The sequence below is a fragment of the Clytia hemisphaerica genome, unplaced genomic scaffold (assembly GCF_902728285.1).
Source record: "Clytia hemisphaerica strain Z4C2 unplaced genomic scaffold, Clytia hemisphaerica genome assembly, whole genome shotgun sequence".
NCBI lineage: Eukaryota > Metazoa > Cnidaria > Hydrozoa > Leptothecata > Clytiidae > Clytia > Clytia hemisphaerica.
The window spans coordinates 426,059-439,923 of NW_027103836.1; the positions used below are offsets into that span (position 1 = coordinate 426,059).

General features: G+C 33.9%; 2 protein-coding genes across 2 annotated transcripts in view; both read right to left on the bottom strand.

Moving 5' to 3' along the window:
* LOC136807112 (lysophospholipase D GDPD1-like) overlaps window positions 1-13,865 on the bottom strand; it is a 186,601-nt gene that overhangs the window by 81,568 nt on the left and 91,168 nt on the right. The window lies entirely within an intron of this gene.
* On the bottom strand, window positions 8,292-13,852 carry LOC136807113 (calcium release-activated calcium channel protein 1-like). Its single transcript, XM_067063682.1, has 2 exons — window positions 13,546-13,852; window positions 8,292-10,568 (listed from the first exon to the last, which is right to left on the bottom strand). The coding sequence occupies exons 1-2, from the start codon at window positions 13,699-13,701 to the stop codon at window positions 10,032-10,034; spliced, it is 693 nt and encodes a 230-aa protein (XP_066919783.1). The 5' UTR covers window positions 13,702-13,852; the 3' UTR covers window positions 8,292-10,031.

Sequence of the window (13,865 nt, forward strand, 5' to 3'; positions counted from 1 at the left end):
TCCATTAAAACCATTTAAACCCTCAAAAATATCAAAAATTCCCAAAATTTCAGATTCCACCATCAAATTCAAAATTCTAATTTAATATATTCCAAAAAGAGCCTGCGCGGAATTACACTAAACATTCCAGATACACATCTTGACCTTGGGACCCTATGATAAATACAAGTTGTTAGCATCTGGTACTGAAAAATAAGCCAAATGCCTAAACATCCCTGGTGATTCATATAAAAACTCACACAACTTGAATTCTCCTTTAAAATCCATGTGAATGTAAAAAAATCTTCATTTACAAGTGTGAAGCAATTGAGATTTTTTTATACTTTTATATACAAAAAACAAAAACAATATAATCTTTTATTCTTGAAATATTTTTATCATATCGTAATATTATCACAAAAATAGAAATCTTTTTAGAACAAGGAACTAAGGAGTTGCTTTATACGCTAATAATCTTTTTTTCCGCGCGCGGATTTTCATAAATAATCTATTTTCGTTAAGTTTCCTCCTCATAGTCCTCTAAATTTAAAGAATTTTTTTAAAAGAAAATCACCACAAAATTCGTAAACCTTAAGATTTTAACTGAAAAGATTCTGTTGAAAAATCTTGATTAGCAAAAACTATCTAAGTTCTCAGGGACCAGTAAACAATTGAGCTACAGTGACATTCAGTTTGTAGAATGGGGAGAGTTTCCCGGAGGGTCACAAAATTGGGTACGGGGACATACCACTGGTCAGGGTCTCTTTTTAGGCCCTGAAAATATCTAACAGGGTCTCAAATTTACTAATTTTCAAGATGTGCTTCTGACAGGGTCGACTTTTGGTAATTTTCGACAATTTTCAGGGTGGAAATTAGAAAAGTGTTTGATTTTTTTGATTTTTCTTTCTGACAGGGTCCCAAATTTTCTAATTATTCATATCTGATAGGGTCCATTTTTTAAACTCGGTACGTCCCCGTCGGCCTCAAAGTTCAGTGCCCCCCCCCCGGGAGAGTTTATGCTACTACAATTCTATTTAAGGGATTTAACATTAGAACGTGCTTTTAGAATAAATGTCAAACTAAACATAACAAAATACATAAATGAAATTTAAATAATAGGATTTACAATTCCAATTTTAGATTTCAGGAAGAATATTATCTAAATATGATTTGCAATCATATAAATATTTTGATATTAGTTTCCTTTGTAACGTTCTCGGGGGTTGAAAAGACTTATTTGATATAGGATATATAATTTATAGACACAAGAAACTATTGGGCATTTCATTATCCTAACATTAGAGCTTTCCTCGTACAAAGTACAAACTGGAAATATTTCTTTTAATATTTTTTATCTTATTTACCGGCTAGAGAAGTTATTAAAGTTGTTTGTCTTGTGATTCTTAAGCCTGTTCGATAAGAAAGCTTAAACTTCTATCGCGGAAGCCACTCCTGTAGTAGGTTGTAGTTCCATGATAAAATACAAGGACATTCAGGGACATTGCTTTATATCCACATACATCATCTTGAAAATTCTCAGAAAAATAAATCTCAAGTTTATATCGTTAAAGCATAATTAATTCAAACGACCATGAAGTCGTTGTTTTAAACTAAATTTCACTAGCCTGTATCATTTTAACAAGCAGTTAACACATGTACGAGGATCACAGTCTCTTGAACATGGATGATGACACAACAAAAAGTCGTTTTCAAACTGTAAGCATGCTGACATACAGTCGACCATGCATTGAACAGCATGGGCGTGAAGCTCATCATTTGTCAATTGCCTCTTGTGGATGGTGTAATCTTTGATCGGTTGAAACCAGTGGATTTTGTCTTTTCGCACGTTAACTCTGTCATTCCTTATCGATTGCATCTTGTGAGGTGTGTTGTCTTCCGTAGATTGAATCCAGTGTGTTATGTCTTTTCGGTTTTTACTCGTGCCATCTTTCGAGTGCATCTTCTGATATGTGCTGTCTTTGCTCAATCGAATCCAGTGGGTTGAGTCCTTTCGCCTATAATCTCTACCTCTCAAGTGCATCTTGTGAAAGGTGTCACCTTCAATTGTGTGGAACGTGTCTCTTATTTTTGAACGTGACTCACTCTGGTGAGGTATATTGTGTTTGATGAGTTGATTCCTTTGAAAGAAGTCTCCTCTCCTTGTGACTTGATTCAGTTTATTCTTTTGGACTCCAGCGTTCCGTTTTCCTGAAAGGTTCTTAGGGTTGGTATAATAAAGCTTAGCGGAAGCATCACCAGTTCCTCTAGATGATTCTTGGCGGAAGAATTCGTTTGAATCTAATTTCCAATTTGTCTTAAATCTCCTCGCTTTGGAAATTTGTAAAACGGCGACAAAGACTAAAAAGCTCGTACTCTTCATTATAGATAAGTTTTTGCTTTGAGCAGTACTTCGTTATATACACAAAATCTGACTGAAACAGTAAAGGCTGTATCGTGACAGAAAACTTTTTGTATTTTGATGTTAAATAATTGACAAAAAATTACTTAATAGGACAAAATATATTATTATGATTCAAAATAGACCATTTTGTCCTAACTGCAGTAGGTGATCATTTCTTAAAAAAGAGATTTTTGAAAATTTTAAGCTACAATAACACCTCCATCTTCAATTTTATTTAATTAGCTTACTACCGTGTGTTTTTCATTTCATTTTAAAAAACGACCTTATCACCATCAGTTATAGAAAACAGAAGGTCTTTTATGGAGAGCGATCATTCCCATAAAAGGAATGATATCAAACAAACACTCTTTATCCTCTATTTTTAGTATCTTCTGTATAATAAGTGCTGTTGGATACAAAAGGAAAATGACACATATACTTAAGCCCCATACCACTTTTTTTCATCGAACCTTACAGAAGGCCTAAGTCTAAGTCTTAGTTTAAAATTCCAAATTTTTAAATATAATTGAAAGAAAAAAAGAAAAACACTAGACCTCCCTCAAAGTTAGATGTCAATGTTACTTCATTATTTTGTGTCCAAATGAAACTATTTTACTTTGTCCGGAATTTCATCGAATCAATGACTTTCGGACACAGTTCGGACATCTTTGTCGACCAAGACAATGATTTTTACACATCATTTCACAGTTCTCGAAATCATTGTTAAATGTTAAACAAATCTTCATAGAAAATCTCATACAAAATGCGAAGTTTCCAGTTTGTTGTCTTTTTGTCATAATTCTGTTACTTTGAATGACGGCTTCTGATAAGGTACTTTGTAAAAGAACCAAAGCTGTCAGTAAGATTATACGAATGGTAAGAAAATTCTTCATGTTGTTTGGTCAAGAACGAAAGATTTTGCGCAAAAACTAAATGATCGAAGATGCTTTTTGTTGATTTTCTGGGGTGTGTGTCGAGAATACTCACAATCTTTTTCTTATCGCTTCTAGACAAGAAATAAAAGTAAATCAAACTTTATTAAAATGTTCAGAACCCCCGTTTATCCCAACAAAAACCCAACGAAAAATCACACCTCTTTTTCACAGACTCGTTGTGCTCCAAACCAAAATTTCATCCCGGTGGGAAAGTACTCTATTATTTTAGCCCTACTGGGGAATTAACTTTGATTTATCCAAACATCCCCACTGAAATTTTTACCTTGGGACAATAAATGTTCTATCTCCATTGAGATTTCGATAAAAATTTTTATATCCACTGGTGGAAAAAATTCCTCCGGGGTTGTCAGACAGAGGTGTAAAAACTAAGCCAGATCTCCACTTGACTTTCGAGATGTACATATAGAATTTACTTTAGAATTCCTAGAACTCAGTCGATTTTGCTCTCGCTTCAAAGCAAAAAGCAACGTGGTTTTGATTGTTTTGACTGAACAACCCGGTCAGATCGTCACGTTCACCACATCCCTTTAGAGCAAAGTGTGGTGTGAACAGAATGGATGATCTGCTATGAGATTACTAGACACCACAAAAAAAAAACGATGCAGGGAATGAAATTTCCTCAAAAATGATAAATAATTTCTATAAAAATATGGATTACAATATGGCAAAATAATAATTGCAGTTTTCAATCGATTTTTGAGAATTGTCACATAATTTTACATCAATTCATTTGAAAGTGGTGACATAAAAAAAAGATAAGAACATTTTTAGATTAAAACTAAAAGTAATTGCTTCCAAAACAATTTCAAATATTTTTCAAGTATAAATATTTTGACCAAAATTCAAAATAAATTTGAAAAAAAGAACTTTGTAGTAGTTGAGATGTTAATTAATTAGCTGAAAGGATTCCTCAAATTTATCATCTAGAAGTTAAAAATTTACCAAATAACTTTACTTCCAGGGCTCATTGGGAGTATATCAGTATATCTCTAGGGATTTCTTTCATCAAATATAATATTCGCTTTTTTATGGGAATATTTTACCCTGTTGGGTCTAGCCTTTGATAATAAAACACCGCCATGAACAAATTCTCCATTTAGTCAAAAAGAATTTAGGGATATATTAACCAAAAAGAAAACATGAAGCCAATTATGACACTTTACTTTATTAGAACTTTTTAAAACTCAAAAAGTGAAGAATATCTGAAGGCTTCAAAAGTTATGCATATTCTTATAAAAATCGTGTAATCGAGATAAGTATGATAAGTCAGACAAGGCGTAAAGTAAAAAGATTGCAAAAAATCTTGAAAGTTGCTTGTACGTAAAATTTAAAGCTCTTTAGAAAATCCTTCGATTCAGCCTACACACTAATTAAAAGCTTAACGATTCACTGAGGTGCTAACGAGCTTAAGGTCTTAGGCAATGTTAAGTTGAAATCACCACCCTCGTAAAAAGGGATAATACGAGATACCAATTATAAAGTCTACATTAAAAACCTTTTTACTAGCATCAAGAAACTATAGGGATGCTTAAGAGTAAAGTCTAAAAAAAATACCAAAAGAAGCCCCCTATAAATGGTCTTTGTGGACTATTTTAAATTATTTATGATCTCCTCCGTGTGTGATAATCAGGTCATATCAGTATTAATTGGTAGTGTGATTCTATTTGGGGATTTCTTATAGAAAATTTTGAGTTCCATTGTGTTTTTTAGTTTAATTAGCACTGCATATCAATTCAAAGACGTTAGTTCTGAACAGGCTATGGTCTGATAAAGATTTCGATTCCAAAGACTAACTATCACTTACGAAAGAAGAAAAAAAAGAAGCTAGCAAGTGAACGTGAAAAATATCACTTTTTCAAATTCGAAACTTTTTGGGGATTTTGAGAAAAATCTTCTTTTTGGTGGTGCCTTACTTAATTAGAGGAAGGTTTCGTCTGTTTAACAGGGGGACAGATAAGTGAAGAAAATTTTGAAAAATGTCTTCATTCACTTTCTTCGTTGTATTGTTGTTAACATTGGTGGCAGCTTGTCATAGTATGGATTTCTGTGTAGAAGATGCTGATTATAATTGCAGACGACAATCGAAAGATCACCAGTATTTCAAAACATGTGTTGAAAATTATATGAAAGATGTATGCAGTACACGATTACATAACCGAAGTCCTGGAGATTGTCGAAACACCAAAGTGGTGGATGAGTATCGTGTTCAGAGGTTTTGTTATGGTTCGTGCTTCACTGTCAGATATTTAGTCAAAGTTGTTGTTTGTGCTTAATGAAGACTATGAACTGAAACTTGATCATTTTTTGGAGGCAAATGTAAACAAGACGATACCACCAGTTTGTTGTTGTTTAAAAGTATACACGAAATCTTAATTACCTAAAATTATAGTAAAATTTCTTTGTCGTATTATCTTCTATGTATTGTAACGTAATGTATTGGTCCGAAAAAAAAATCAACAATTTCTGAAATTAAGAAAAAGATTCACAGCATTTTTACTTTATTTCGAATTTTCACAATTCCTGTAAGTCTCGATTTCTCGACCACCATATAAAGGTAACTCTGCCACAAAGCCGAAAAAGAGTCTGCGATAAAAAACCGCGCGCGAGAGAGTTTATGGAGCGCGTCTCTCTTTTTAGTTCGAAATAATAGTTTTAGTAGCATTTTGGTAAAAAGTTTTAAATTAGTACTTAGATAGATCTATACTACAATTCCTGCCCCCTTTTTATAGCCCGAGACGATAGACAAATCCTCATCTGCGTCGGCCTTATAATTAAAGAGGATGTTTCAATCGGAAATGACACGGCGGTCTTTAGAGTAAAATTTAAAAATCGGGGAAACAAAAAGTTCATTTTTGTATTAACCCTTAGAAGCCAGAATACGTATATATACGTTTTGAAAAGGTCATTTTACCGATACACAGTCTTTTGGTCATAACTCCTGACCACTTGAGATTCAGAGAAAAAAAATCTGCTATTTTTTGTAGCTGAGAGAAAGAGCTTTCCAACGATACCAAAGTTGATACCTGAATCCTTTGTCCTGGTCGAGAAATTGCCTTTGAAAAAATAAATATACAGAAAAAAATGATGAAATTTTTGGCCTTTTTCAAAAAAGACAGCGGCTTTGAAAGGTTAAGGGCTCTGACCATAGTCCAAAAATTGATTTTGGTATTTGAACATAAAAGTTATATTTCAGGTTCCTTAACACTTTTAACAAAGAATTGCCTTTATAAATTGCTTTTTAATCGAATCCCTTAAGAGTAATTAAGAATTTAATTGCAAAAATGACGTTATGAACTTTAAAAAGATGTTAATAATATGTTGCATCACCCTCTTTTACAAAAAGTGCTTAGTTTTAATGGGTAATTAACTTTTTTGTTTCAAAATTTCTTTACATTGTCCGCAAAGAATTGAACTATTTTAAATTTTGCGGAAAATTTTTCTAAAAAGATGTGTCAAAAGTTATGACTGTTTTTTAAAGCAAAATCCAGATGAAAAATTGATGAAAAACCACTATTTTGAAGATTTCGAGACAAAGAAGCATTTACAAAAATTTTCGGCAAACATTTTTATTGTTCGGTAAAAGATACACCATATACTGCTAAAAATTTTTCAAAATGTTTTTTCTTCGCCGAAACTAAGCTCTTCAAAGTTGAAATACTCTTCGCCGCAAAAGTCTTCATTTTCTTCTTCATCAAATTCTTTCAATGCAATTTTTGAATTTTCAGATTCAGGAATAGTTTGTCTAACAGAAAATGTATAACATGCCATAGTTTTGTTGGTTACATCAGTCAGAAAACACATTTTAAACATACGGCAATTATGAAAACTTCACTATGATCAGAGCCCTTAAGTGCATTTTTTGAAAACAAAAAAAAATTGATAAAAACTATCCAAAATCGGTAAGATTTTGAAAAATTTGATTTTAGATCCCTCAAAATCCCGCTTCATCCCGCTATATATCCCTCAAAATCGGAATGGATTTTATTCCCGATTGGGAAAGGCTAGAGTTCTCAAATTTTCACTGGGCATTCATTGTTAGCTTCTTTATGGGATAAAAGAAAAATCCTGTTGTGAAATATCATCAATTTTCCTTTACGACCAATAATAGGCATTTTTTAATCCGATAAATCCGATTACAGATCGCCGTGTGAGAATGGTTCTTTTGGGCAAGAAAATCCAATAACTGACTCCAATAAAATATTCTTAAGTCTAAGAATTTGTTTCATTTTAAAAACACCCGTCTCACAGCCCCGGTGGAACTTTTTTCCTCAGCGATAAAAATTCCTATTGAAATCCCGATGGGGATAGAAAGTCTATAAACCTTTTCATAACTTACGTCACGAACATCACTTGCATTGTTTTGAAATGATTGCCATGGTGATGAACCCCAAGCAGATTTTATTAAAACTACATGCTTTCTATCCATAAAAAGAATCATTTTTTCTCAAGGGACATGATAACCATAGTAATTGTTTGAATACGAGGCAAGTGCAAGTGATGTTCGTGACGTAATTTATGAAAAGACCTATTGTTCCAAGGTTAAAAAATCACGTGGGAATGGTTTTGGAGTGCTATTTTTTAACATTTAATCTCATAGTTGATTAAAATTCGATTGACGTTTTTGCTTACGTTAATTTGTAATTTCCCGCGAACTTGTAATTTCCCTCCTAGATTTTGTAAGTTCCCTCCTAGATTTTGTAATTTCCCGCAAAAGGTGAAATCTCCATCGTTTGGAAATTCATAACCCTTTTCAAATTTCTTACTGACTTCGAAGGTTTTAAGTAAATGGAATGCTATCCAATTAAAACCCGATTCGCGCTTCTATGACTTTTTGAGACCTCTTTTTAAAGCTTGAGACTGATTTCCAGTGTTAAATATTTGAAAACATTTCAAAATTGACCTCGGGAAATTTATCCCGAATTTCCCTCGTAACCATGAGATTACTAATACAAATTTTGGGGGATGAAACCAAAGTCAGTTACCCAGTGGGGCTGAAATTCCAGGGTATTTTCTACCCAAGGACGTAATTTTGGCCAAATTTTTCATTGGAGCTGGGGGCGATTCTGTGACACAGGGGTGTTTAAAAGATAAGTATCAAATTTCAACTGGATGAAAATTTTATTACATTTTTTAATAACTGGTACTAACTAGTCAATATCTTTCATTAAGGCCATAACATACACGATCCTCGACACTACACAATCATGTTGAAAATCAAGCGTCAGTGAATTTTAATGGATTAGATTACAGAAAGAATGATGGAAGGATAGGGAGTGGGGGAATTAGGAGCTCTTAGGTGAAGGGGTCTTTGAACAACTGAAAATTGAAGCACAGTAAACTTGAAATTATGGAGGGATTTTAAAAGGAGCAACGAAAGGGTAAAACATTTGAAGTAAATATGAAGATTTTTTAATCTACAATCATGGTGAAAATATATTGAGAATTTTAGCTTATTTCTTCGTTTTTCGAAATTTGGAGTTCGGGCGAGAAAGTCACTTTTAGGCTAATTGATATTCGAGTATTTCAATTCGTGAGGGGTTTATAGACTTCCAGGCTACATTCTGAGCCCTATTGGACTATTTTTGAGCTTTTGGATCCTCAGATCCTAAGCTCGAGTATAGGTGATTTCAATTAAGATTAGACATATATTGCGAGTATAGGTGATTTCAGTACCTAACTCAAAAAGCGAAAAAACTGGATAAAGCAGCTGGCTGAAAAACACTGTTTTTGAGGGGTTAATATCTCGATTTAGGTACAGAAATCACCTATACTTGCAATATATCTCTAATCTTAATTTTTGAGAGCTTTCCAAAAATATACAACAGGCCTCCGTTTTCTCAAGCTAAAATTTCATTAATTTTTGACCCTATGATCTTTGCCTGATACCGTCATATTTGTCCGAAAATCAAACCAAAGTGTCCGAAAAAAATTGGAACTTAAGTAATTTTGATTCCCCTACCCCTACAAAAATGTATAACAAGTGCTTTGACAAAACAATCAAGCGATTTTAAAAAATGCCCTCTACTAATACCTGTAGTTTAAAAATTTAGCCGTACTTAATGATAAACATTGAAGTAAATAAATTTAAAACTAAATAAATCTCTATAAAATTTCAACATTTTTCAAAATCTTAATATAATATTTGGAATTTACAAAAATATTTGTTGTAATGAACCAATAATCATGTTTCGTAAATTATTTTTCAAAAGTTATCTAACGGAAAATAAAAATCTATAAAATTTTATCACTAATGTACAATGTTACAAACCCAAGAGTATAGAAAAAAAGAGCAAAAGGAAAATTTAAATAAGTAGTAGTATCATAGTATACAAAATATTGATTTAAAAAGGACTTGAGTGTGATATAACTAAAATAATAGTATTAACATTTCAATCATAATATTGAAATGCGTCAAATTTTTAGAGCATTTGTAAATTGATATCAAAACGTAACGTGTAATCGCGTAACTTGTGTAGATTCTCTCACCCAAAGGAGTGAATTCTACTCTATTTCAATGTTGGGTTAATTTTAAGCATTAAAAAATCGTAAATTCAACAATAAAATCCGCAAAGAAGAATCTTAAATCATTAAACAAAAAACAGGTAAATTTTGTCAGCATTGTGTTCATAATGAGCATAGTAATCATTATCTCCACAAAAGTTTCTCAGAATTTCTACAAAGATTCCCCCCTGAAATCAAGGGACGCCAATTTTCGGACTATCAAACATGGCAGTAGCTTCATCATTTTTTAAATAAGTTGCCATCACTTGTAACTCCTCCAACTGCATCGTATTTTTGCTTTGTTTATGTTCAACCAATTTCCGATAAAATTTAAAAGCAAAAAATACAAAAAGTACACAAACTGGTATCATAATTCCCATCGAAACATATGCAGCATAAATACTCAAATAGTAAAATTTCACCCACATTAAAATGGGAATTTCAATTAAAAATAACAAGGCACCTAAACCAGTACTAAATATCCAAGCAACCTCAATATATTTTCGAAATTTCCGATGTGGTGAATGACTTGCTAATGTTTTGTCTCCAAGCTGCTGCTGTACGTAAACGCTATTATGCATCAATTCGACTGTTTCGATATTTGGTAAAATACACGTTGAGATCATTAGTGCAAACACGTGTACTGAAATCAAAATGGTAGTTGTAAAACTAAACAAGATGGCAAGTCCTTGAGGGACTCCAGTATCTAGGTTAATCTCCACCATAGCAACCTAAAAAGAAAAATATTTTCTTAGTTTGAAGGGAGTAAGAAATGGTAGGCTACATCATATCTTCCATCGCTTCGAGCATAAAACTCCTACTCTTAGGTAAAGCCTAAAAGTCTGCAGCTGTCTATCATGTAGACTAAAGAAATTCTAAGTTCTATTTTATAGTTTCATAGCAAGATCTGCAACTGCTTTATTTACAAGAAATATAATAAACAAAATTTTGTCTTTCTAAACGAGAGAAATGAGAGTAAGAAATGGATTTTTGGAACTTTGACCATATGACAGCTTCAGTAAAAACAAGATAAAACTTAATCCGAAAATATATTCTGCAATGGATCTATGTGGAGACAGATCACAAACAACAAAATTTTCATTTTTTGAAAAACTAATATTCTTCTTCACAACAAAAGTAGTGGCTGAAAGCCACATGAATAGGGTTCGTCCTATAAAAGGAAGTTCATTCTATGGTAGCCTATCATGAAGTGAAGGTGGTTGAACAAAATGTTTTTGGCATATTGATGGAACTGAGTAGGCTTTTAAATCGAAATATGAAAAAAATCTGTAGTGGAACACACGCGAGTGTCTGTGCACTCTAAGAGGAACGAAGAAGTATGATTGATAAACTTGGTGGAGTTATCAAAACAAATTTGTTGTCAAAGAGATTTAACAGTAAGTGAAAATACAGGCTGGATATCAACAAGTCCCATGTTTCTACCAATCGTCCCAAGTTAGAGCAGTTGACGGTAATCCTTGTTGTTGCAAGTACATCCTGTAGATGACTGATGTTGTTTTTCTGAAAGCTTGATTCCCTAGTGTGACTACCGTAAATCACCGATTAAGCGCCCGGGCGCTTATTTAATTTTTCAGGCTCTGAGGGGGGCGCTTATTCAAGCGGGGCACTTATTCAAGCGGGGCGCTTATTTTTTTATTTCAGAAATTCGTATATCAACAAATTCGGAATCTGCTTAAACTTAACTTCAAAAAAGGATGAATAAATAAAAATCCAATTGACAATTTCTATCATTTTATTCTTAATCGTTTTTTTTTCTTTTTAAGACAATATCTTATTCAATCAATAACAATATCTTATCCCGGAAATTAGCCTAGGCCACCAATTCGAATAAGCGCCCCTCCCTGGAGGGGGCGCTTATTCAAAGGGGGCGCTTATAAAATTATTTTAACTAAATGGGGGGCGCTTATTCGAGCGGGGCGCTAATTCAAGCGGGGCGCTTAATCGGTGATTTACGGTAACTGTCTGAATGAGTTTGGATGGTTCTCTCCTAAAAAACTTTCCCCTAATTAGCCAGTATGATGGATTCCACGAAATCTCGCGCTTAAGATATTTTTCCGTACAGCAAGCAGTGTAGACCTAACTCTTCACACAAAAATTACGGGAAACGCATGTTTGGACTTTGTACCCTATGCTGCACTCGAGCACTTAAGCCAAAGTCCCGCAAAGGCGGGACAAAAATCAGTTTTTTGAAGTCTGCAAAAAAACGCCACATAGAAGATCTTTCAAATTCAGTATGTGAATAGAGCAGTAAAAAATAAAACTTTTCTATTTTTCCTTTTTTTGGCAAAAGTTCTAGGAATGAAAATAAAGGGATAATGATAATTGAATACTATCCATTGATGATCCGCGGCCCTATCGTAAAGCTAGAACCGCTTTGGTACTCTTCGCTTGAGAAAATGATTGACAGATTGAAGTTTTTCATCCCCGCGGTGCGCGCCACGCAGGAGCTCGGGCGCTCTGCGAGAGTTCTCGGCTCAATCCTCGGACCGCGCTAAAAATGGTAGACTGAGCTGTGATAGATCATTTCGATGTAAGTGCACTTTACAGTATAGTTTTGATTCCCATTGAAGAATCATATTCTGGTTTTCATGTTATTAGATGCTGTTTTAGAGCTTTAGGTCTACACTGGCAAGCATCACGCCAAGCAAAATTTCTTTTGTACCAACATTCAATTTTTCAATAAGGGTGCAAGATGGGAAAAGAGGCGCATGCGCCAACAACATGATTAATAAATTGACGTGAGCGTAAGCGAGCGGAAGCAAATTTAGCCAAATGAAAGCTAAAAATCGATGGATTATGGAGTCATTTACGCCGAGCTGGAATTATTACTTTACGCCAACTGAAAATCAAACAATCTTTGTAAGTACCCTTACGCCAATGCACCAAAATGTTTCAGTTGTATGCCGAAGATCTTCAGCGTTAGTTACAGTATAGACCTAACTGTTCATACAAAAATTACGGGAAACGCATATTTGGACTTTGTACCCTATGCTGCACTCAAGCACTTAAGCCAAAGTCCCGCAAAGGCGGGACGAAGATCAGTTTTTTGAAGTTTGCAAAAAAAAGCCACATAGAAGATCTTTCAAATTCAGTATGTGAATAGAGCAGTAAAAAATACAACTTTTCTATTTTTCCTTTTTTTTGCAAAAGTTCTAGGAATGAAAATAAAGGGATAATGATCATTGAATACTATCCATTGATGACCCACGGCACTATCGTAAAGCTAGAATCGCTTCGCATACTCTTCGCTTGAGAAAACGATTGACAGATTGAAGTTTGTCACCCGCGCAGGAGTTCGCGGAGCGTTCTCGGCTCAATCCTCGGACCGCGCTAAAAATGGTAGACTGAGCTGTGATAGATCATTTCGATGGAAGTTGTTGGAATGTTTACAAGGCTCTTGACAGAAAATTGTTTGTTTTATTGTCAATGATGACAGTGCGGTTATTAATTTTGTTAGATCTGACAAATTGATGTTTGTAAGTGCACTTTATAGTTTTGATTCCCATTGAAGAATCATATTCTGGTTTTCATGTTATTAGATCCTGCTTTAGAGCTTTAGGTCTACACTGAGTTACACAAAATCCATACTGGCTATTTAATTAGGCAGAAACTCCTGACTGTTTCAAAACAAAACTTGAAAACATCAATAATCAATAGTGAAAACTGTAACAATTATAAAGAACTTACCATTGCAAACCCTGACATTAACCCTGAAGTTCTACTGGATGCTTTTAGTTTTGCTTTTGCCAGAAAAAGTGATTTCCAAGATAACACTTCAGATTGGTCTATTCTGTCCGCATTTTGTCTCATTGACTCTTCCAAGACTTGCTTGGTGCTTGACATGTTAGACCTGAACAATCTCCTACTTCTGAAGATGAAGGAGTGGTTCTAAATCGGATTCGAAAGACTTTTGCTGAGATTGTTTGTTCGAGAATAAAAAAACAATTTGATGGACGGCAGTCGGGTTGACTGAAAGCCAAAACCGAAAGTGAAATATTTTGTTTTTT

Excerpts from the sequence above, each read along its gene's own strand:
- LOC136807113 (XM_067063682.1), bottom strand. The coding sequence starts at position 13,701 with ATGTCAAGCACCAAGCAAGTCTTGGAAGAGTCAATGAGACAAAATGCG. Across the intron at positions 10,569-13,545 it reads TAATGTCAGGGTTTGCAATG|GTTGCTATGGTGGAGATTAA; the intron begins GTAAGTTCTTTA and ends TTTTCTTTTTAG.